Source organism: Pungitius pungitius, chromosome 8 (assembly GCF_949316345.1).
Source record: "Pungitius pungitius chromosome 8, fPunPun2.1, whole genome shotgun sequence".
Classification (NCBI taxonomy): domain Eukaryota; kingdom Metazoa; phylum Chordata; class Actinopteri; order Perciformes; family Gasterosteidae; genus Pungitius; species Pungitius pungitius.
The window spans coordinates 1898355-1921467 of NC_084907.1; the positions used below are offsets into that span (position 1 = coordinate 1898355).

General features: G+C 48.1%; 1 protein-coding gene across 1 annotated transcript in view; it reads right to left on the reverse strand.

Moving 5' to 3' along the window:
• Positions 1-6403, reverse strand: part of LOC119229659 (plexin-A2-like) — a 38946-nt gene extending 32543 nt beyond the window's left edge. The window contains exons 1-2 of the mRNA XM_062563889.1: positions 6338-6403; positions 6185-6219 (exon numbers count right to left, since the gene is read on the reverse strand). Of these exons, the coding sequence (XP_062419873.1) occupies positions 6185-6219; positions 6338-6403 (101 nt within the window). The remainder of the gene's footprint in view (positions 1-6184; positions 6220-6337) is intronic.
• Between the last annotated feature and the right edge of the window lie 16710 nt (positions 6404-23113).

Consider the following 23113-nt stretch of genomic DNA (forward strand, 5'->3'; position numbering starts at 1 on the left):
GCAATGTGAAATTCAAACAGCAGCGTCTCCCCCTCTAGTCGGGGGGGGGGGGGGGGGGGGGGGCGGCGAACAATCTTCCAACCAGATTAATGATTCCAAAACTTTGAATTGCTAGTATCCTCTGGACACCAGCGTTGTAAATTCATTTAGTTTTGTTGACAGCTTGATTGTGTATTAAAAAAAACAACCGTGATTACTTTTTTTTTCCCCCTTAGTTGTTGTTTGGTTTATTGTTCGGAGCAGACATCGCGCGTTTTAGGGCTCTCCGGGCAGCCACTAATCTTGACGATAGCGTTGCGGGGGGGGGGGAGGGCGCTAAAGCGGCGCAATGCGCTCCTAACGAGAGCAGAACGCCGCCGGGGCACCTGGGCACGGGGCGAAAACGGGGGACGCAGGGGGAGCGATTCCGACACGCCGTCCACGCCGCACCCGTCAGCGGGCCTCCACCTGCAATGCATGCCATTATCTCAGGGCGCATGCATTATACATGCAGATGCAGTGCTCTATCTGAAATTGCTGTTAAGAGCAGGCAGCAGATGAAGGGCCGCCACCTCCCTCCCCTCCTCTCAGCTCTCTGTCTCCTCTTCCATAAATCTCATTGTCGGTCTTCCCCCGGTTAATGGTGACCTCAAGCAGGCTCTCGACTGCCGAAGCTCTCGCGTCGCATATGTGATGAGCGCAGAGGGGAAAGTCAAAGTGACCTCCAGCACCGTGATGAAAACCTACGCCGCTCGGGTGCAATAGGCGGTCTTCTATAATTCAGCAGACAGAGGGAGAGCGGCGCGTTTTTTTTTTCTTCATCTTCTCCTCCCGCGTTGCAGTGGCTGCAGCGGCTGCAGCTCCGGCAACCCTCACCCTGAATGCCGCCCCAGTGCGAGAGGTGGAGGAACAAGGGGTACCCAAAAGAGGAGGCGGGCGGAGGGATGTGTGCAGCTGAGGGGAGTAGAGAATGGAGGGCTGGTGAAATGTGAGCTGTGCTCTTTAGCCCCGAGACGAGAACACAGCGGCTCTCCAGTTGCATGTGTGTGTGTGTGTGTGGTTTTTTTTTTTCTTTTCTCTCTTAGCTATTTTCATGTGGTTCAATAACTACCAGCCTGGAATTCCTCCTCTGGCACGGCTGTAATTTCATTGTCTGCTCCCTCCTTCAGACTTTCTGTCTTTTTTTCTTCTTTTTTTTTTCTCCTTCGGAGTTGACAAAGCTATATTTCTGCTCAGGCTGATTCAGTTACAGATGTGCACAGCTATATTGCTTTCGCATACATAACTCATGGAGACCTGACAGCGGGCATGCATTCCATTTGGCGGAAAACTAGACCCCTCGCGAGTGTATGATTGAGAAAAATAATCAAAGACGGTGATGCAGAGCATCCATGTGAAGCTGTGGATCACATATGTCCATAATCCTCCCCACCACTGCACACAGAAATCCAATAGCTTATTCCACAGAAGCCTTTTTCGTTTCCTCAGCTTCCTCCGTCTCTGCCCGTATGGCTTCGTGGGGGTGCAGGATGCCAAGGTTGGAGGTAGCTGGCACGAATAATTACGATCAAAGACATTACAATGCAAAAAGGAACAGCTGCTACCTCCACCGCTGACAAATCACCGTGAGCGACAGCGAGCGAGGGCCAGAACAGCAAAAGAGGAGGAGAGACTACGTCTACCACTCCACGACTTCCCCTCCAAGTATCTGCTGCTCCTAAATCCGTTTAATCTGCAGTGCAAATAAGGCCTTTGGTGGCCATTCACCCAAAAGCTGCACAAATACAAGCATCTGCCCAGATTATCTCGGGCCTGTCCCCCAAAGGTCGGCCGCTGACCTCCTCTGAAGTCTCTGAATTGAATTCACTGGAACGGGACGCTGGTTTTACACATCTTTACAGCACACAGTGGGGAAGAGGGAGGATTTCCCAATCCCTACAACCGGTCCACTTGGGCCTGAAATCAACATTCATTTCTCTATTCATTCTATTGAGGAAATTGTTAGCGGCTCAGCGCTGTTTGTGTCAGCTGAAGTCCAGGTGCTCCGGGGGGGGGGGGGGGGGGGGGGGGGGGGTGTGGGTGTTCTGGGAACTTGTTGAACTCATGCGTGACTTTCTCTCTGAGACGAGGGCTGAGAAAGTCAGTGTTTTGACTAAAAATGAGTTTGTCTGCAAAAAGGCTCGAGGGAGAAGTCGTTTAGTAGCGTCTGGCTTTCGCAATTTCACTGAGTTGGAAACAGCGACGCTTTTCTGTGAAGGGAGTGTTGAACGCTTCAAAAGTCGCACATGTTATTTATTTATTGAGGACTTCACCTGCTTGCCGTGACATGCAGTGAAGAAAGTGCTGCAAAGATTTTCTTGGAAATGAAAAAAAAAAAAAAAAGATTTCCGTCGGAAGCATTTGATGAAATGGAAGGAAGTTTTAAGTGAAGTAACACACATTCGCCACAGCTCTACCGCATTAATACCAATTTCCATACATTTTCCATGTGATATGAAATGCCTTTTCCGTGACCAATAACTGCATTTCTATTTCTTTATTAAATTCTCCCATTTCACTTGACCATTGAATTGAATATTTTTTTTTCATCAGATTGGCGCCGTCCACGATGGACATACAGATGAGTAGAGAAGAAATGTCCTGACGGTGCATTTGAGTGCTGAAATATTCATATTCAATAGATTCAATAGATAGAATAGAATAGATAGCATTCTAGTAGAATCCGAAAATACAAGCACACAGGTACAATGTGTCCTCTTTAGCTGATGCTGTAGCATTGCACCACATCGGGGGCTGGTCAGAGACGTTATTGTGCACAAAGAGGCTGAGATGTTCTGACTTCTGGCCCCTGATATCAGCGGCGCCCGTTTTTTCTCATAATGCAACTCGATAGCATCTTCTGAGAGACCCTCCACGTCCCGGAGACTTCCTGTTTAAAGTCTGCAGTCTTCGAGCCCAACCTGATATCACCTTTTCCTCAGACTACGGAAAGCCATCCAAAGCCAAAGGAAACATCTTACACCTGTTTAAATAAACGCCGCGGTCCTGCTTATGAGGAATCTCATCTGGAGTCTGAAATACCCCTCTAAGTTAAAAACTGATTACAAACTCTTCCAGCTTGTCAATTCTTTCCCAACCCCCCCCAAAAAAACAAGTGCCTGCCCTCAAGTCAGTTTCCTTTACAACCATATGCTGGCTGCCTCCTCCATGTGCCAGAGGAAATAATGCAAAACACACACATCAGCAAAGTTGTTGCACTGTTTGTATTAACGGCGGCGCGACACAATCTGGAGGCGGCGGCGCCATATTGCAACGCCGCCGTCGCCGCATGCTGAGCGCTGCCAAAGCTGCCATCTGGCAGGTGAGCCGCACGCTTCCACTTGTACCTCTCCTCCCTTTTCCTTGCCCCCCCCCTCCCCTGTTACCTTCCCCTGTCTCCTGTCTCCTCTCTGCCTTCTCCCTCCTGCCACCTTTCCCATTTCCTCCTCCTTCCCTCCTCTCTCTGTTTCCTCCCTATTCTCCACTTAAACTACCTGTGAAACCCCCCCCCAGGCCCGGATCACACACTGGAAAAAAAAGAGGACGCATGAAGATTGAAAGGGACGGGGGCCGGGGGGAAAGGGGGGGGGGGGGGGGGCGAAGGGATAACGGTCGTGCAGTATATATATATATATTGATATCTCTCCTTTCTCCTTGTTGTGCAGCAGCACCGATGCAGAGTCACACTGGTGCATCCACACGTGTAAGACACGCACACACACACACACACACACACACACACACGCTCAGTTCGCTCTTCTTCTTCTTCTCCTTCTCCTCCTCGGGCTGTGTAGCATCCGAGCAGTCGTGTTTAATCAGTGTCTCTGCTGGCAACGGGGCTAGAGGTGGGGGGGCCGGGGGGGGGGGGGGGGGGATGGAGGTGGAGGGTCTCCCGCTATGGCTAGTAGTGCTGAGCTGATGTGCACTCACACACCGTGTAATTGTGTTACATACACTAATTCTCCTAATGCATTGCGCCGACTGCGCTTGGCCTTTGCCCCTGACCCACAACGCCACCCCCCCCCCACCTGCAGATTTCATCAACATTATTCCCTTAAAAGTATACAAAGCTGGCCGCACCTGTCTGTCTGTCTGTGTGGTCGCTGCCTGAGAAGAGACGCTGATTTTGTAATTTGCTGATTGCTACATAGATGTTGTCCTCAAACCCCAAGATGTCAGACCAAAAGTATCCGTATGGCTTGAAACTGCAAAGAGGAAGGTGAGCAAAAATAGTTCTTTTTGAATCTAGATCAAGTGGCCCTTTTAAAAGATTGAATAACCCCGAACTGCTAAAACCGCCGTTCCGTTTATTGCCGTCAAACGTTTGCAAAACAGTGAGAGACAGAACTAATGTGGCGATTCATTTAAATTCTAAAATTAGCAGGCAACTGATAAAGTGCATGACTGGCGTGGACGTGGCTGAGGGAGAAGCCAATCTCTCTCTCTCTCTCTCCCTCTCTCTCTCACTCTCTCTCTCTCCAAGAGAGGCTTTACCCACTCTGGAGGGGCCAGGAGAATAAAGGCCAGTCCAACTGGCCTGCCAGATAAGCCGGAGCAAATAAAGAGGGAGAGAGGGAGCACACGGAGGGGAACGAGGGGCTCGCGAGAGTCAAAGAGCCGCGAGTCCAACAGCCAGCAGACACACACACACACACACACACACACAGACGGCTGCTCGAAAACAAAGATGCACTTGGTCAACAGCATTGTTGAGGCTGTGTGTGCATGTGTGTGTGTGTGTGCGTGCGCGCGCGCGCCTCGGTTCTCCGCCAGGGCTCCTATCTCAACTCCTGCCCGGGCTTATCAGCCTCCCAGCGGCTCCTGCTCTGCCCGAGCTGCCAAAGGCTGCTGCGTGGAGGCAGGGCGGCGACGCGGGGACCGCCTGTCCCTCCCCGGGCTAGACGCCTCACTTTAATGGTATTCTACCGGTGCTCGCTGCGCTGCCCGGAACAATCCACAAGTGTACAGAGTCCCGTGAGCGGAAAGCATCCCTCTCGCGAGGCCATCATGTTTAGCGCCATCATGGCATTATGAGTCTGTGACGGGTGCTGAAGCTGAGGCATCGTCCACATCTGTTGGTTGTTCCAGGTGCCCCCCCCCCCCCCCACACACACACACCTCCCTCCCCAACAGAGACATCATGCATCATGCAACATTTGGTATAAGACCTACAATCAGCGTGTGCGCCCCGGAGGCGCGTAAAGTCGATCGAACTTTGCCCGTTGGTTCCGCGCGCTGCGCGTACACGAGTACCGCGGAGGAGAGGCTACTCACCTTGACACGAGAGGAGACTCACGGGCGGTCCGGTTATTTCGATGTTTTGTTTTGGGTATTTTTTTTGGGGGGGGGGGGGGGGGAAGAAACGTCCCGCGTCCGTGAATGAAAACCAGAGCAGCCAGAGGAAGTACTCAGTGGATGAATTGTGCGCGCTGCACGCAACGCGCCGCCTGTGAAGTCATCGGGACAGCGTCTCACCGCCAGCCGCTGGGAAGGAGACTATCGAGTGACTGACTCTCTCCCCCCCCCCCCTCCCTCTCTCCCTCTCTCTCTCTCTCTCGCGCGCGGTGAAGTCACCCATCAGTTCACTTGCACCTCACGTACAGTGTGCGCTTTTAGACCCAACCCCCGTCGCGTCATCCTTTGGCACAACTTGAGCGCCCTGCAATACATGTCATGTCTGTGAGGCATTAGGTGGGAGGTGTACGAAGCGTGTGGAGGTATAGATAAAAAAAAAAAGATTGATATGGAAAAAATGTGTAGGTATTGGGAAATGAATGAGACGCGAAATAACATTTAAAATAGCCTGTTTGTCAAGGTACAGCTATCTTATTTTTGGGGGGTGTTCACACATCCTCTGAGGTGAACAGAGGTATTTTATGTCCATTCAGAATTCCATAAAAACGCACAGCACACTCCCGTGTTTCCTTTGAAATACTGCCACCTGTGGGCCAAATCCCGCCACCGCACACACGGAGCCTTTGGTTTTTTTTTTTCACAGCCTCATCATTAAGTTGTGTTCTCCATCCTTCAAAGACCAATGTGGCGTAGGAAGCAGCATCGTGCAATGCGCGGCTCTCAGTTACTTTGAAGGAAGAATGCGCTCTCACACACACACACACACACACACAGCACTGCATCCAGATGAAACCATCACAGAACTGCTTACCTTGCTGAGAAGGCCCAGTAGGCAGTTTTCCCAGTCTTGGGGTGGGGGGTGGGGGGGGGGGCTGTTGGGTGGGTTGCCAGCAGCCAGCTGTCCTTCCCTCATTATCTGCTGTTCGGTGGGTTGAAGACGGGTTGGAGATGTCAGTCGGGTTACCTGTTTGGGTCGAGCAGCTCCGGGTGGCCCGGGGGACTCCCTCAGGGCCGGCCAGATGGCCTCCATACTCCCCACTGGCCCGCCGTCAGGTGCTGGGGTTCATTAGTACACACACACACACACATACACACACTCACACACACACACTTTAATGGAAAAAACACACAAGCCTGCACAAATGCTGATACAAACATGGACCTGAGGGAAGCGTGTGCACGTGCACAGCCGGCCAAAGTCGTGCGTGCGTAGATCGGGCTTCTGGAAAAGCGCAACCATAAAAACCCTTCATGTTTGTGTGGATTGTCACACTGCCTCCCTCCGTGTTTTAATCAGTAACATGGAGATAGCGTCGAGTGGGGGGACGCGAAGGCCGCGCTGAAGATTGCGAACCCAAGACGACCGCGGTGCTCGCCGCGCGAGGTAAATGACTCACCGCCGTCCCGGCTCGAGGGGGGCGGCGGTGGGTGTTAATTAGTTTTTCGAGCTATCGCCCCCCCCCCTCCCTCCTTGAAGAGCAGCACTTGTGCGGCGTGTTCGAGTCTCTGGAGGGAACCTCGGCGAGAGGAGAAGCCACAGGTTAGCAGCTCTCGTGAGATGCAGGGAACGCGACCCCTTCTCTGAAATACCTCATTATGTCGTCGCCGGTCAAGAGGTGCGCTTTAAAATTGGCCCTAAAGCGCTTTTGCTTTTAGACCCAGGGAACATTTAGTATTATCAGACAGTAAGACAATGGACGACAAGACAGATAAGAACAACACGGTGCACAGCAAATGCAGATGGTATAACAGTTGTTATTACAGTATTGACAGTGCATCAATGTACCACTGATGTACAAGTTCATTCACAATGTTCAAAATGGCCAGAAAAATACACCAAATATGACTACAGAGTGGCAAATATCGTGATCTTGGTATATATATATATATATATGTATGTATGTATGCATATATATCATGGCTGAGGTGGTTGGTTTAGGCATTAATAGCCTTTGGGGAAAGATTTGTGTTAATAAACAGATTTTCTTCGTACCGATTGAACACAAACGTCCTTGACAGTCTTAATTTCCTCCTCACATGAAGAACACACCGCTTCCTGTTTGGCACCGATCGTTGGCATTGAACCAAGATCTCGAAGCGGAGAATCGCCCAATAGAAGGTCTTTGGATAATGGGACTTTCGGCTCAGTACGTTTCTAACATGCTGTCTGATTTGTAAGTACGAACAAATTTTTACTGATTTGTATGGCCCTTTAATTATATCAATGTGAGCCTCATGAATCAGTTAACAGTCTGAATGATTGTGTGTAAAGGGAAATCAGAGTCAGAGGCGTCGTAAAGAGATTTTCAGAAAATCCAATTTCAGTGAAAATTGCAGCGTTGTAATGACTTTTTTTTTAAATGACACATGTTGCACTTTAGAAACGCTTTACTTTCCAAAAGCGTCATTTTCGTGTGCTTCGTTTGGATTTAAGTCAACTCTAATGTAGCCCAAAATCCCTAATTTTCCTCAAAGGGCTTAACAACATTTGCCAAAGAAAAAAAAAAAACCTCAAACTCTCTTAACAGATGAAAACCAGGGAGAAGTACCGGCGTCCCTCCTCCAGGACGGACGGATGCACCGACTAGACAAAAGTAAGGACCATGAACTTAATCGCACTAAACGCCGAAAAAACGCCGCACTTCATGCTTAACGCCTTAATGCTGCACCAGTAGGGGCGCCTGATCCCGAGGCCCCGCGACCCTGCACGCAGCAGAGACGTGTTCATTGCGGTGATTACGCCGTTGCTGCTCCAGGCAGCAGACGGGACCCGAGTGGAGCAGCCAGCTCGATGCAATCTCCCTTTTCGTGGGAAAATTACCATAACAACGCGACGGCGTGGCAGGCGGCGCATGCAAATGGAAAACGGCAATGAAAGAAGATTGCGGGCACAATCAAGCTGTCATGACACACAGAATAATAACAACTGAAAGCCATTAAGACCTTTCGCTCCGTGCCGCTGCACCTCCTTGTGCAAAGAATAGGATTTAGAGGCTCTCATGTCCCTCATTTGTCCTAAATAGTCACACACACACACACACACACGGGGCTTTATCTGTCTCACATCCATCATCTACGGATTATAATGAGACATTCATCAAAACGAGTCCAGGTGTCGGGAAAACAATTACACGTCCTCTTGTCATTCTTTCCTTATTATGCTCTTCGTACACATTTCTCTTCTCTGTTGTCCACATTAACAAAGTGTTTTCCAACCAGTTATTCCTCTGTGCAATAGACCTCCACTGTATGAAAAAACAATTCAAAAGAACAGAACTGAGCCACAGCATTTCACTGCTTGACTTCATTTCCATACGTAGGCCCTGTGATTTATTTTGAAGCAGAAGCACCAAATGTGCATCCATTCCTCGAATGACAACAGTTTCCAAAGAAACCCTGCGAAGCTGGAAGTTTGAGGAGGTCATGGGGTCTTCATCGACATCTGGATGCCGGAGGTTTTTTTTTAGCTTCTTATTGAACCAACGACCCACGAGGAAGGAATCGGATGGACGATGGGTTCAAGTGTGTTAAAGTATGTTTTTTAGAATCGGAGACCACGCTGGGCTGCCGTGGGGGGGGGGGGTTGAGGTTTTAGCGCCTGATGAAGATGACAATGTTTTGCAGGACCGGATGCACTCGGACCTGCCGTCACTCCAAGATGATTAAAAGCCTCTGGTTATAAACATGTAAAACACCCCCTCCAACGTCTATCTGAGAGGAATCTATTCTATGAAGTCATAAACATAGACTTTGGATTTTTACCATTCAAATCTTTGCCTTCAGCGATGCCTTCTCATTATGCCCCGTGGGAAATGTGTCGACATGAGGCCTCGTTTTCATTACATTAATTCCTTGCTGTGTTCAACAACAGTGGCTTTGATACATTTAGATGAACAAGTGATTCGTTTACTCATCAACCATCACACTCCAGCATCGACTCGTTCACATCGGATCGGGCTCTCGATTCGTACCTCAAACACATCTTTGAGCTTGTTTTTTGGGGGCTTCGTGTATTAAACCAACAATGGATTTTACATGATGCTAGAATTTGCAGGTTGTAAAGCAACACGAATCCATCATATAAAAAAAGTAATACATATATAGAAATCAGATTTACATCAAAATATAACCATAAATGATATCCTCATACATAAACTATGCTAAGAAAGTAGCATATTTTAGACACTAGTGTTTATATACTAGTTACTGTGGTACCTTTGTGAGTCCAAACGGAGTGTTCCACCGCCGGCTTCTCACATTCAGCTCGATCAGTTCACAAATTAGATTGAATTGCACATTATAAACTCAAGACGCAGACCTCGTTCACCAGTTCTTCACGGACTGGAGAGATTGAACAAAAGATTTATGAATTTTTATAAACTATCCACCTCCTGCGGTGATTGAATTTGGAGCGAATTGAGCCGCTCGGTGTGTGAATGAAGTTCCTTTATCTGTTTATGTGAGCACAGCGTTTATCAGCAGTTTATTAGCCTCATTGACTCTGAGTGTGTTTCTGCAGGATTCTGCATCCCGTAGCATTAAGGGAGGAGGGGGGGGGGGGTGATAAAAGGGGAAGACAGGAATGACTAGAATCTTAACTTTAATGTCATTAACATGGAATGAAATACCGCCATGCACATTAAGGAATGTGTGTTACCTTCACACACAGGTCTTTGCTTGTCATTTAAGTTTGGGCCGATGCTCCCCCCCCCCATTTCAACCCTTTATTTTGCAGTTGATAGCTCCACCGCTTGGCGTGTGCATGAACCTCCCCGCTGGGATGCCTCCTCGTTCCCGGAGGTCATTCCCTCTTCGAACAGGTGGGAAGAACCCGATGGGCCCACTCAGCACTTCCACATGTCACGCGGAGCAGGATGCACACTTGAAGCCAAATGGATTTGGTAACCTTCCCACTGCACACATTTGAGCCTTGTGTTTGCTCCAGTCCTTCTCGCAAATCTCAAAACCTGAGTTTTTAGCGTTTTTTTGGGGAGAGAGGGTGTGGCCGAGGGGCTCTCTATAGATGCAATAAAATTGTATTGATTTGCTAAATGCAAAAAAAAAGGGCATAAAAAAAGCAGTGTGCATTCCACTTTAGGAGCGCTTCCATATTTGGACCAGCATCAGCCTCTCTCTCTAATGAAGAACTCGTCGGAGAATCTTGAATACGTTTGACCTTTTTTTTTTCCCGGAATTAATTTGCATCCGGCTTATTGGATGAAAGCAATTTTGTGTGCCACGTAAATTGCCATTTTCTTGTCAGAAGAAGACACTGGTGTAAATATTCAGCAGGAATAGACCTCGGCCTTCCCTGCGGCTGCAAGCTAATGTGGCGAAATATGAAATTGGGTTCTCAAGTGTTCAATGGATTCTAGTCTAGTTTGATCCCCCCCCCAAAAGAAAAGAGGCGCAGAGGACTCCGCTGCTGAAAGAAACAATCGCGAAATGAAGAAAATGTTTATCGCGGACGTTTAACCTACATTTCAAAATTGCTTCTCTGCAAAATGCCCGTTAAAAAAGTCTCTTCACTTCTCAAAATGCTCCGCTGACGAGCCCGACCTGGGCTCACGTTTGACACTCGGGCTCAGTACAAAGTGGGGAGCTGATTAAATCTCTGCTGGGTTTCTCTCGCTTTCAGCCTTTATTATTGGATTCTCTCGCGGCGCACGGGGAGGAGGAAGCCTGTGCTCAGAATAGAGTTTAATGTGCGGCGCCTCTACCTTGGCACAGGAAATCATTGCACAGTGGATGAGCAAATAATAAGAAGCCAGGCAGAGGATGAGGGCGCGCTTCAAGCATCCATCACTAGTTTTCAGACAGGATTTTAGGAACAATAGTTGCTTTCATTTTCAGAATTATTTTCTAAATCTAAAAACACTAATAATTTGTAGCACTTAAATTGTACTATACTATAATGGCTCTTGTTGTAAATCTGCATATTTGATGAAATTGCTCTTTCTTGTTTCTTGTCTGTATCCTTATGGTTGAAATGCACTTATTGTTTGTCCCTCTGGATAAAAACGTCAGCTAAATGACATGTGATGTAAAGTAACGTAAAGTAAAGCACATCAAAGGTTTCAGTAAAAACATTCAAAAGACCTCTTTGTCTGAAACCCACTTTTAGATTTCTACGTTTAATGCTTTTTATGGTCAAGCTGCTTCAAGCTTGAAATCGGTATCTGTGTCTCTATCAGTGCACGTAGAGACGTTCATGATTTCCATCATCTGTCCCGCTGACGTTAATGATCCACTCACTTTTATTCTAGTGGCATAGTGAGGTCGATATTTTACAGTGAAATTTCTCGATAAATTGCCATTCGATGTCGTACAAACCTTCAAGTTTCCTTTGTTATAAGTTGTAATAACTCCGGTGATTAGATTCCACATGTCGTGGTATTGCTCTGATGCCCAGTGGTGCCACTAGTTGGTGCCTCGATCTGTTATAACGCACTGAGAGTTAATGGAGGTTGAGAGTTGAGCTGCTAACGACGTCCCCACGCGATAACTGAGCTGTTGAAGTGATGCTGAATATGTTTAATTGCTCATAAATGTAGTGAATACAGTGCTGCGGAGACCTGGGACTGTTTAGTCGTGGTTTTGTTGTTTTTAGCAGGAACCACATGCGAGTGTGAATGAACGCCTCGTGTCATCTTTGCTGCTGAACTTTGCCGCCCAACAGTTTTTCACTCACGGGCTAGAAATCGGTAATAAACGTGACTCGCTTAATCAAAATAACAATAAAGAGCTGAGGAAGCCATCAAGTTACACAAATGGTGTTTTAGTCTTGTGATATGAGCAAATGCTCACAAATAACCGGATTATCTTGTCAACTGCAGGTGTATCAGGAATGAGATGAAATGAAGACAATAAAATGTCTCTTTGTGTTTCAAAAATCCAAAATTAGCAATGTTTCTGTAACAATAGAAACACATCAAAATACATTTTTCCTTCTGATGTGTGCTTAACCTGTCGATAGGAGAGCAGGCCCACACATGCCTCCGAATGTCAATTTCAGCACCACAAGCTCTCAGTCCTCCTCATCCTCGCTCCATCGTGAAACATCTGCTCCGAAGCCATCACAAAGGTTTCCATGAGTATGTATGTATCGGCCTCCGCAGGTTCCGATGTGACACATTTACCCACAGAATGCCTTCAGAAGCGCGAAAACACACACCTGAGACCATGCCTCCTCTTGGTGTAGAATAATTCCGCTCTGTGACAGTCCTGTTCGAGCCTCTCATCCCACTCGCAGCGTTATTACCTGGCGTGATGGTTTGAATTGGTCTGATGTGCACGTGTTTAGGGGGTGACGACCTGCGCGCCCCCCCCACCTCGTCCCGGCTTCACGTTGCTTCACAAGAGTCGTTGTTCAGTATTTGTTGTTGTGGATGGATGAATGTAAAAGACAAAAACAGGCCGCATGGTGACATTGTTCATATTATACCAATGCAAGACTGAATAACCTTTAAAGCCATAATAATAAGCCAAAAAGCGGGATGCCCATAATGTGTTATTACACCCACATTACTTATTGTCAGCAAATGTCATTGAAAAAGCTACAATAATTAGATTATATCAAAAAGTACCGTCTATGCTGATTAAGCACAGCTTTTTCTCCTCTGCCATTTTACTCCTTTGTTTCTCCTCATTGAGCCATGCTGCTTCACTCAGTGACATTTTGCTTAATTTCAATCATCATCATCATTAGCGCTGTTATAGTTGATCCAACATATATTGTGCTACCATAAATACTCACATTAAATTAGAATCAATCTGCGGCTCAAAATGGTTCCCATCTATGCCCCATTTACTCCGGTTTAAATAACGTTTTTTCTTAAAAAGAGAGCCTTACTGGTTTAGGAAATGAGTGAGCCTTTAATATTTCAATCAGGAGACACCAGTCTCATAAAGAGAAAGTCATGGTTTATTCTCAACAAATGGCGCTTGGACTCCACATCAACGCGCAGAAGCTTTTGAAAAGAGACAGCAGCAAGATGCTCATTGAATAGAAAGACACCTGCAGGTCATGATTGAAAGATCCCAAACAATGACAGCAAGAGGGCATGTATGAAAAATAAACTACATGTATGCATCGTGTGAGACTGAAACGGCGTTGGAGCTTCAGATTTGAGCTGTTTTTAAGATACTTGTCGATAGAAAAGAAACAAGCTTTGTGCTGAATGCTTCGAGATGGGACACGTCGTTGTTTTCTCCTGGTTCACTAAAAGAAAAATCTAAAATATCACCAGATTTAACCATTAAAGCACATTTCATGTGTGGGATTTCCAACAGGATTACATGTCTTAATCACAGGTGGTTTTTTTTGGGTGGATCCGCATTCATGTTGAACTGAAACGGTCATCGGCTTCTTGATGCGTTTCTCCCACAAAGAGCTTCAACGGAGCCCAGAAAATCCCAGACGGGAGCCGACGTATCATCAAAGGTCGAGCAATTTAAATTTCACTTCTAGTTGTTGGAGGCAGCTAACGAGAGCCGAGGGGGATCACCAGAGTTATTATTCCATGATCAGGTCAATTGGAAGGTAGCCAGGCGTCAGGAGGCCGGGTTCGAGGAAGGGGGGGGGGGGGGGGGGGGGGCGCCGTCTCGCTGACAAGCGGACGCGCTCGGGAGTCACGCACGCCGGTAATTCCCAGAAAGGTCACTCAAAATGACACCTGGCAGCGTAGGGCCCGGCCCCCTCTCTCCCTGCAGTCTGTCCGGTTCGTCTTGTCAGCTTCTTCTGTGTCGTCTCTCACGCTGCCGGCTCCACCTCTGAGGACGAGGGGGGGGGGGGGGTTTAAAGGGCCAATCTGTGTGTGTGTGCGACAGGGAAATCAATGAAAACGGATTTCACGGTGAACGTGTATAAATTTCTATTATTTTCTTTTATCACCTGAGGAGGAACCCAAATGTGGGGGATTTACTGCGGCGTTAGCGTCACAGCACCGAAGCCATTTGGACCAACCTGTGGCAGTAAATTGGCTTGTCACATGAGGGAGCATGACCGAGACGAACAGAAAATGCCTGGGAGCGCATTAAATTATGAACGATGGGAATTATATTAACATTTAAATGAGACAGTCATGGTCCAGTGGGATTACAGGTTTTCAGTGTTTATAGCGGCGGAATGATGTACGGCATGATTTCAGAATGATTTTTCCTCCTCCTGGGGTTTTTATCCGTGGTTGTTCTTTACACAGACAGCATCCCGACGCGATGACCCGTCACGGCGGAAAGCTCATTAACAACGGGGCCTGTCGCCGGTGAATAAACGACGAAGCAAACGCGAGAGCAGGCGAATGAAAAGCAGCGACCTTTTTGCGAAAGGCTTCCTCACATGATAAATGTCAAAAGGTTTTCCGTTTTTTTCATTTGTCAAGAGTTCCCAGGGAAGCCTGGCACCGCATTCCCACCATCACGGCACCTCGAAACCCCCAGCCCCCCCGTTACGACCCGCCGCCGCTGTCAGAGCCGCCAATGAGCTCATTTGCAACCTTTTCAAAGTGTGACACATTGCAGACAAACCAGGGTGTGTGTGTACATTTGAACGTGGCGCGGGTCACTTCTCTGCAACCCGTTACACTTTCTCAGCAGGTTTTGACCTTTTTTTTCGTGTCGTGAAATCTTTGGTCTTTGAAATTCCTTCGCCATCGTCTGTGTTCACTGGTCAAAAAGGCGGGTCTGATGTATAGCGCTGATCACGCGGTCCTCATATGACGAGCACACGTCACGGCGCCCCCTGGTGCGCATTCGGCAGCTGGTGCGATCCCATCACACGGCGGTGTGTGTGGTTCCCTTATTGAAGGTCAGGAGGAGTCCTCAACCCGGGACGATCCGTCCCCCGGGTCCTCTTTCTGTCTTCCAACATCGCTGCAACGCTGAAAACATTTATAGTGGAATAAATAAATAGAAATGTTCAGATTTATGTGCATCCAATACTTGCTGGTGGGTGATCTTATTTAAAATGTAATTTTCCCTTTGGAAAGAATTCCATCAGCCATTGATTCCTGTAGCTGCGCTGATGGGAACTTGATTTTTTTAACTTTTATTTTCTTAAGCGCAAACATCTGAGTCAGGCTGGATCACTGACGCTTTGTTCCTGCTCCGAGGGCCTCATCAATAAGCGACATTGGAAGGCACTGCGGTCGATTCCACGTTAGACTCAATCTCCCCGTAAAGGAGCTTTTCTTTACCTGCTCGGAGGAGGGCGAGGTCTCCTTCATCTGCTGCGAGCCACCTAACGTTTCACGGCGCCGCATGGAGCTCTGGTCCAATAAAGCGGGTCGTTAATTATGAACCTGGGCTGCAACCCGAGGGGGGGGGGGGGGGGGGGGGGCGATACCAGCAGCGTCCGATGCCCGCTCCTGGGATCGTCCTCCTGACCCTGATGCTGACCCCCCCCTCCCCCCCCGGAGGCCCCACGGGCTGCTGGGTTGGACGTTGGCCGAGGTCAGGTGGTGGTGGGGGGTGGTCGGGGTGAGGTGATGGGTCCGATGCCCTCTGTATATGAGTGTATCCTGTACAACCAGCGGGGGGTAGAAGGTGAAACGGTCTCACGCCGCCCACCTAAGCGGGCCAGATGTGTGTCTGCGTGTGTGTGTGTGTGTCTGCGTGTGTGTGTGTGTGTGTGTGTGTGTGTGTGTGTGTGTGTGTGAGGGCTGAGGAGCGGCTGGTGGTGGAGGTGACTTACAGTACAAGAGGGGTCGTATTTGGATGTTGCTGGTAGAAAAAGCACCCGTTTAAATTCAAAAGAAAGATCACTGGTGTGTAATTATCTGTGAGCAACGTCCTATAAGCGATTATGTCTGAGGTGTATTGATCTCTTTCATTTCTAGGCCAGGCCGCTTTGATCAATGCTCGTGTTTTTTAAGTAGATCCAATTGGACTTGGGGGCCCGGCGGTGGAAAACAGGAGAGCCGAGCTGAGGTTGTCTTTTGGGGTTGTCTCCTTCCTTATGTGCGAGTTGCTGCTTTAGAGAGAGAGTTGTGATCATGTTATCATGTCTTTCAAGGTGATTGTGATCAATAAAGAGAAACAGGAGACAAGCATTTATCGATTTTAATGTACTGTGCATATGTCATTATTATTTCCAGCTTTTAAGATATGGTTATAAACTATGGCACAAAAGAAACTTGAGATTTTATTTTGACAAGCAAATGTAATTAAAATCAATACATTGACATTGATTTTTTGGAAAGTGGTGCTAAATTTCCCTCGTGTTTTACACAAAGGGGCCCGTCACGGACATATTGAGTTCAGTTTTGAGGAGTTAGTGTCAGAATGACATACGTGATACGTGTCTCTACGGGACATGGATCCAGAGATTACTGTAGGGGAGCTTTGCAAGTTCTGTGAAGGCCAATCGGGCCGCGCTGCTGCCGCATTGATGGCGTGGCTCGCTGCGGCGCTCAGCCACACAAATGAGTCCATGCATTATTCAGTGCTTCGAGACTAGAGCAAAACCTCCGACACAACAGAGAACCAAGAAACGTCTTTATTATCGTGGATGGAAGCGTATACGGGGGAACGAGGCTGAACGGACTTTGCACAACAAAAAGCTTTTAAGAAACTCTTTTTATTTGTTTTTTCGTTTGCAGTTGCAGGCGATTCAAAATGACACCGTGAGACGTGACCTTTTGGATTGGATTTAGAGCTGGATCCTGGTTGACCTGCATGTGTGTACACGGTACACGGTACGAGGTTTCAACGTTCGCCTGCAAACCCAAAGACCTCAGAGGCTTCAACACGACAACCACGTCTCCTATAAATGACATTAAGGTACAAAAACGTTCGTTTGAGGGAAACGTATTCAGTTGGTTTACGTTTGACCATCTGCAACAGTTATATATATATATATATATATATATATATATATATATATATATATATATATATATATATATATATAGATATAAAAAAGAGATTTCCCTTGAAATGGAATGAAGAGTGCAGTTAGGCCTCTGCTGTTTTAATACTTATTCAAGTTCATTTTAGGCTCTCGTGGAACATTCTCACATGAGGGACCCGATGTGAGTGCGTAACGTCACAGTTCACCACATTGACCTTGACTTTACCGACATTCATTTTTGCAAAAAATACTTATGATACTGATGATTTTAGCTGACAGAGATGTTTAGGAAACGACCTCGTATCGCCGGCTTGTTTCCCCCTTTAGTGCAGCGCCGTAACAAATCAACAGGTGGCACTCTCTCCTGCCCCATTCCCCAAACAGTACACCTTTCAAAACGTCCCGCCGGCTCACAAATACGACCTCGGGAAGGTCGGCTCGACATTGACGACGGCCTCGATGTCGAGCATCTACAAGAGAAATGAAGAATGGCCTTGATGCTTTTTGAGGGGGGGGGGGGGGGTCCTCAGGAGACGTCGGAAGCGCAACAACAGGCGCCGCGGCGTGCGGCTGTGATCCTCGCACGCCGACGCGGCTGCGTGAGTGCTGCTCCGCTGCCTTTTGTAATTACTCCGGCGGCGGCGGCTTGTGCGACGCACGGAGCATCCATCAGATCTATTATTCAGCTTTAAGTGGGTGGAGTGACACCACTTATTCTGAAATAGCACGAGGAGGCTCCATTTTTCAGGAGGTTTTTGCTCGAGTAACGACTCCCCCCCGCCGCCGGCCCTTCGTCATCCCACACAGGCGCCGCAACAGAAGCGGTGCGCCGCCGTGATGCACCGGAGCATCCGCGCGGAGGTCGGAACCGCCAGACGGCGTTTTATCGCTCAGCACATCCTGCGTGAAGCGTGGTGCCGGCCCGGGATTGAAATATGTGCGGCTGTTATGTCCGAACATGCCCGCGTTGCATGACTCTACACGGTCTGCTGCACAGATAGCAGTCAACAGTTTTAATAGGGCGCTCGTAAACGTCTCCGCCTTCGATGGCGCTTCCGATTCCTGTTCAAACATTCGGCCGCGTTTTGGGCCTTTTGTTGCAAAACATCGAATGACTAAAGCAAAATTGACCACAAGGGCCTGGAAACGGCCCTGATCCGGCCTTCTGCAGGTCCTTGGTTACATTCGACAGCAACACGACGGGGCAGATCTGCACCGTGAGTAACAGCTCACCAAAGCCCCCTCCCTCCCCTCCTCCCCCCGCCCCCCCGAGGGCAGAACGAAGGCGGCGGACACGATGTGCAGCGGCTCAACAAGCTGCTGCCGCCAAGACGCGCTCTGCAGGCCTGCTGCATCTTGTCTGCATTCCACAGCCAAGTCAGGGAAGTGGCTCGTGGAAAATTCCACCTTTGTGGCATTTGGGGCGGCGGGGGGGGGGGGGGGGGGGGTTGCAAAAGGGCAGGATCCTTGTTACTGCTACATTGTGAATTCGACAGGCGGGAGGTTACGCTACCTTTCGGGTTAAAGATCTTCTGGTCGATTTGAGTTATGTGCGAACGGTGCGCTTTTAAAAAAGTGACACTAGACCTTTAAAGGCGCACCTCGACGACCCCCGGGGGGGGGGAAACGAGACCGACGGCGCTCTCGTGGGTCGGTTTTCGGGGGGGGGGGGAAGACATGGTGCGGAGGACCGTAGCTGCTTCGAGGCCCACAGACGCTGTGCCGACTCTACAAACACACGTGCGCTTTTCAACTGAGAGCTGCCAGCCATTCGGGATCCGCTCATAAATACACACTGTATAATTCAAATCAGCATTTATTCATAGAGAACGTGTTTTTGGCGCGAGTGCTGCGCGTAGAGCTGGTTAGACGTCGGTGTCGCATCGCATCACGGGAATGTCACAGCGGTTTGTTCCGTGAAGCAGAAAAGTGCTGAATTTTGCATTTGGTTTGGTTTTCAGATCATTTTTATTCCAAATAAAGAAATAATGTGCCGAGCAGGCAGCTGCGGATAGAGCACCACTATTATTGCCGGAGTTTAATTCCACTTCAAACCCTGCCGTGCTTGCTGCCTTTTACCCACAATCATTTAAAGAGATTCGGATCGGGGGGGTTTATGCATTCAAACATCACTCGGCGTGAATCAGCGCCCCTCGGGGACGCTGGATCGGCTCATCAAAGGATACGTCTCTGCAAACTGACGCGCCGCTGAAGCCCGCTCCTCCCCGGTACACGTTTATTCCCCCCCTCTTAAAAACGCAGCTTTCTATTTAGCGGCGAGATCTTGAAGGTCTGAACGCAGATAAAAAACAAAAGCTCATCCCAGCCCAGAGTAATGAAATGATGGGACACGGTTTGAGAGAACAGCGACGTGTTCACCTGCTGCGTCTCTGGTTCGGGCCGCGACAGGCCGCGCCCTTCAGCTCCTCCGGTTCCATCTGTGACTCCCGTGTTTCAAGAGAAGAGGTTATTCATATTCATAGTCATTTCTCAGAAGCTCACATGACAACACTTCTGTTTATAGAGGGTGTTTTTTTGTTTCTTTCTTTCCCACTGCTTCCCTCTCTTTCTCTTCCTTTCATTGTGAAACGGCGGATTAAGTGCGCTGTGTCCTGAATGCCTCTCAAGTCCCGGCACGGCGGTGCATATCTCACCTGAGGCCGGTGGAGTTGCAGCAAGCCGCTGCCCTCGGGGGCCTCAGCGCTTCGGACCCCACCCCCCAGTCCTCGCCGGGACTCCCAATGGGTGTCATCTGCTTTACAGTGTCCTTGTCAGGGGGATTATGCACATGTTGTACATAGGGCTCATTTAGACGCCCCGTGCAGTTGCATTTAGCCTTTTGCTCTCCTTTTTATTTTAATTCAATTGAAAGCCGTAGGTTTTGGTGACTTTGGTCACAGCAAGGCTGCCTGTTGTCCCACATCACACGTGTCACGGTGTCGTATTGATCTTCTCATCTCAACTCTCGGCTAACAAAAAAAAGAAAAAACTATTCCTGCACCATGTTGTTGCCTCTAGATCGTCTGTCAGAACCATAAAGTCAGCCATTAAGCCCCAGGGCCTCCAGACTTATGTGGGTAAATTCAACCGGCAGCATTTCAGCCTTCTCTACAAAATGGGTGTTGATTCAGGAAAAATCCAGAATTTATTGATGGTTAGAAACGGGGCAAACTTTGGCCTCGACTCTGTGAGACTTTCTTCTCCTCGCCTTGAACACGGAGCTGTAGTGCAGCATTCCGGGGCGAGCTGAAACACGACGGCGTCCTTCCCCCCGTCGGAGGGAATCCGTTGGACTGGGTGGATGCGAGTCAAGCGGGTCACGCACAAACAACTCTGCAACTTCCTCGTGCAGCATTCTCTTTGAATGGAAATAGCGTTAAACTCACAACCAACCCCCGTGTCAGGGATTTAAAAGCAAATTTGCTGTCACATGATTCAAATATTTCGCCAAATGGGCACTGAATTAAGACCACTTCTACAAATACAATCGGCACTTTAAAAAAGACTTGATTTTATGGCGTTCTCCATCCGTAGGTTCACTCAAAACAGGAAAATAAATCCTCCGAAACAACACGCGAAAGGAAACATCCCTTTGAAGGCATCGACAGTATCAGCAAACCGAAAAAGGGCTTATTATGCCCGTCATTACCATAAATTGTGGGTTTTGGAAGAACCCCCGGGATGTGTTTGTTACTGATACATGTTCCCCGCAGTAATAAGCCACAAAGTTTCCAGTTGTAAGCCAGAACTTTTCTTTACTGGGAAAAACATCAGAGAGATTTATTGGTATCAATATCTAGAATAACTTTCAACGTCACTGGATTCACGAGGTGATTTACACGTGAACGGGTTCACAATTCTTTAAAAAAAAAAAACGCTTCAAAGTAGCTTTATCAAATGTTGAATTGATTGTGTGTCGTTCAAATTGTTTGGATGCATTTCCATTTAAGTCAATGAATTAGTCAATTTGCTCCTGCATTAGTGTAACCGGCACCATTTCAGCAAACACTACAGTGATTTAAAGCACGATGTTTGTTTGATTTGAAACGTTTTTAGTCTTTTGAGGAGGAGGAGGAGGAGGAGGAGGAGAGGGTTTGGTATTTCAACGTTCCGTTCTTTAGATTTAAAAAAAAAAGAGAAAAAGAGTAGATTTAAGGCAGTGAAGGGGGCGGGGTTTAAACCCGCTGCTGCGTCGCCATTGGTGGACGCGGGGGAACAAAAAAGCCTGTACCTGGCGCAGGTAAACAGACGGGGTGACACAGCCGGGGTGGACGGGCTGACGGGATGTACTGTAACCCTTCGACTTCATTTAACCCAGCGGACGACTTCACAGCTTTTTGTTTGTGGGGCTTTTGTGCAGGTTTGTGTCGTGTTGCCATGTCGATCTCCAGGAAAGCAGCAAAGTCGGCATTCGTGGGTTCATTTCTTTGATAAGTGTCAAGCATTGGTGATTTGTATTGTGATTTCCCTTCCGATAGTTGGTGCATCTCCCACATCTTGCCTCGCAGGTGAGTTGCACGCAGAGGTCGAGGCGCGACGTGAGAGCCGAGGGGTTGCTGGTGATCTCAGAGGCTGCAGGAGAGGGTTTAAACGGGTTTTTCAAAGGGCTCCAGAAGGACGGAGGACAGCGAGAGCAGGTCTGGTCTTGTGCAGGGAGAGGCCCGGCGGCGCGCCCTCCACACAAAGCAAGAGGAGCAGACCTGTTTTTTTTAATGGACTTGTTGTTTGTAAAGCGCTTCGCAGCCTTCTTTCCCGACAGGAGGAGGGAGAGGGATTCCTCACCGGAGGCTCGCTGCCTTAATGAAACCCATCCATGTATTCTATCCTTCATTCCACCGGAGTCTGTGTAAAGTGCCAGTCAGATTTCAGTGGTTTGAAGAGTAAAACGCATGGAATTCATCATCTGGGGGAGGGGGGGGGGGGGGGGGGGGAGCTTTGCTCAGAATAAAGTCACGTGACGCAAGGTTTTGATGGTTTGATGATGTTTTCAATAAAGGTGAATGTGAGTGTTTTATGGCCTCTAATGTCTTTGGATGTCAAGCCGGCCGTGGAAACGCAACAGTTCTGCACAAGCACAGGGCGAGGACTTCTCCTCCTCGTCCTCCTCCTCCACACCTGCATTGCGACAGCACTGATTGCACTCCAGTGTTATTACTGGATCGCCGACCCCCTGGCAGCCCCACTTTTATGTCTTTCAGGTTTGTCACTCAGAGGTTGTTATGTCCTGCACCGTGTCTCCCTGCCCTCGCTCCTCCAAGACGTGGCAATTACATAATGACTCCTGAATTCCACACATTACCACATACGCAACACACCGTTCAAGACGGTATAGTTTTGTGTCTCCACTTCTTATAAAGAAACTTGCGTATTGTCATTATTGTCTCGAGTGATTCGGTATTGTGTAATGAACATCTCTATTTTTTTTTTCTGCAAAGAATATAGTTTTCCCATCAGGTTCTTAAGCCATTCGCTGTTGGATAATTAACCTGACTCATTAGCATTAGTAAATTCTATTCAAAGCCTTAATTATAGCTAAACGGGCAGCTGGAAGTCATTTGACAGCTACATTGAGCCCCGAGTCACCCAGCAATAATTCTTCCACCCAATTAAGATGGAGGGAACATGCAAAGCAAACAAACAGAGCCACATAGTGCCAAATCAGCAGAGATTCATACGGCCCTGCCGTGAGTAACAGTGTTGTTATGACAGTTTTCTTCTTTAATTACAGACAGTGGGACAGTCGGTTTCTTCCAGCCCAAAGACACAGCATTTCATCCTGAAATACAGGTGCTTATCCCTTGTCAGTTATTGAGCAACACATTTTAATAAATAATAAAAAAAATAGGAGCCTCATTATTATAAATCCTGAACACAAAGGAAAGAAAAGCCTTT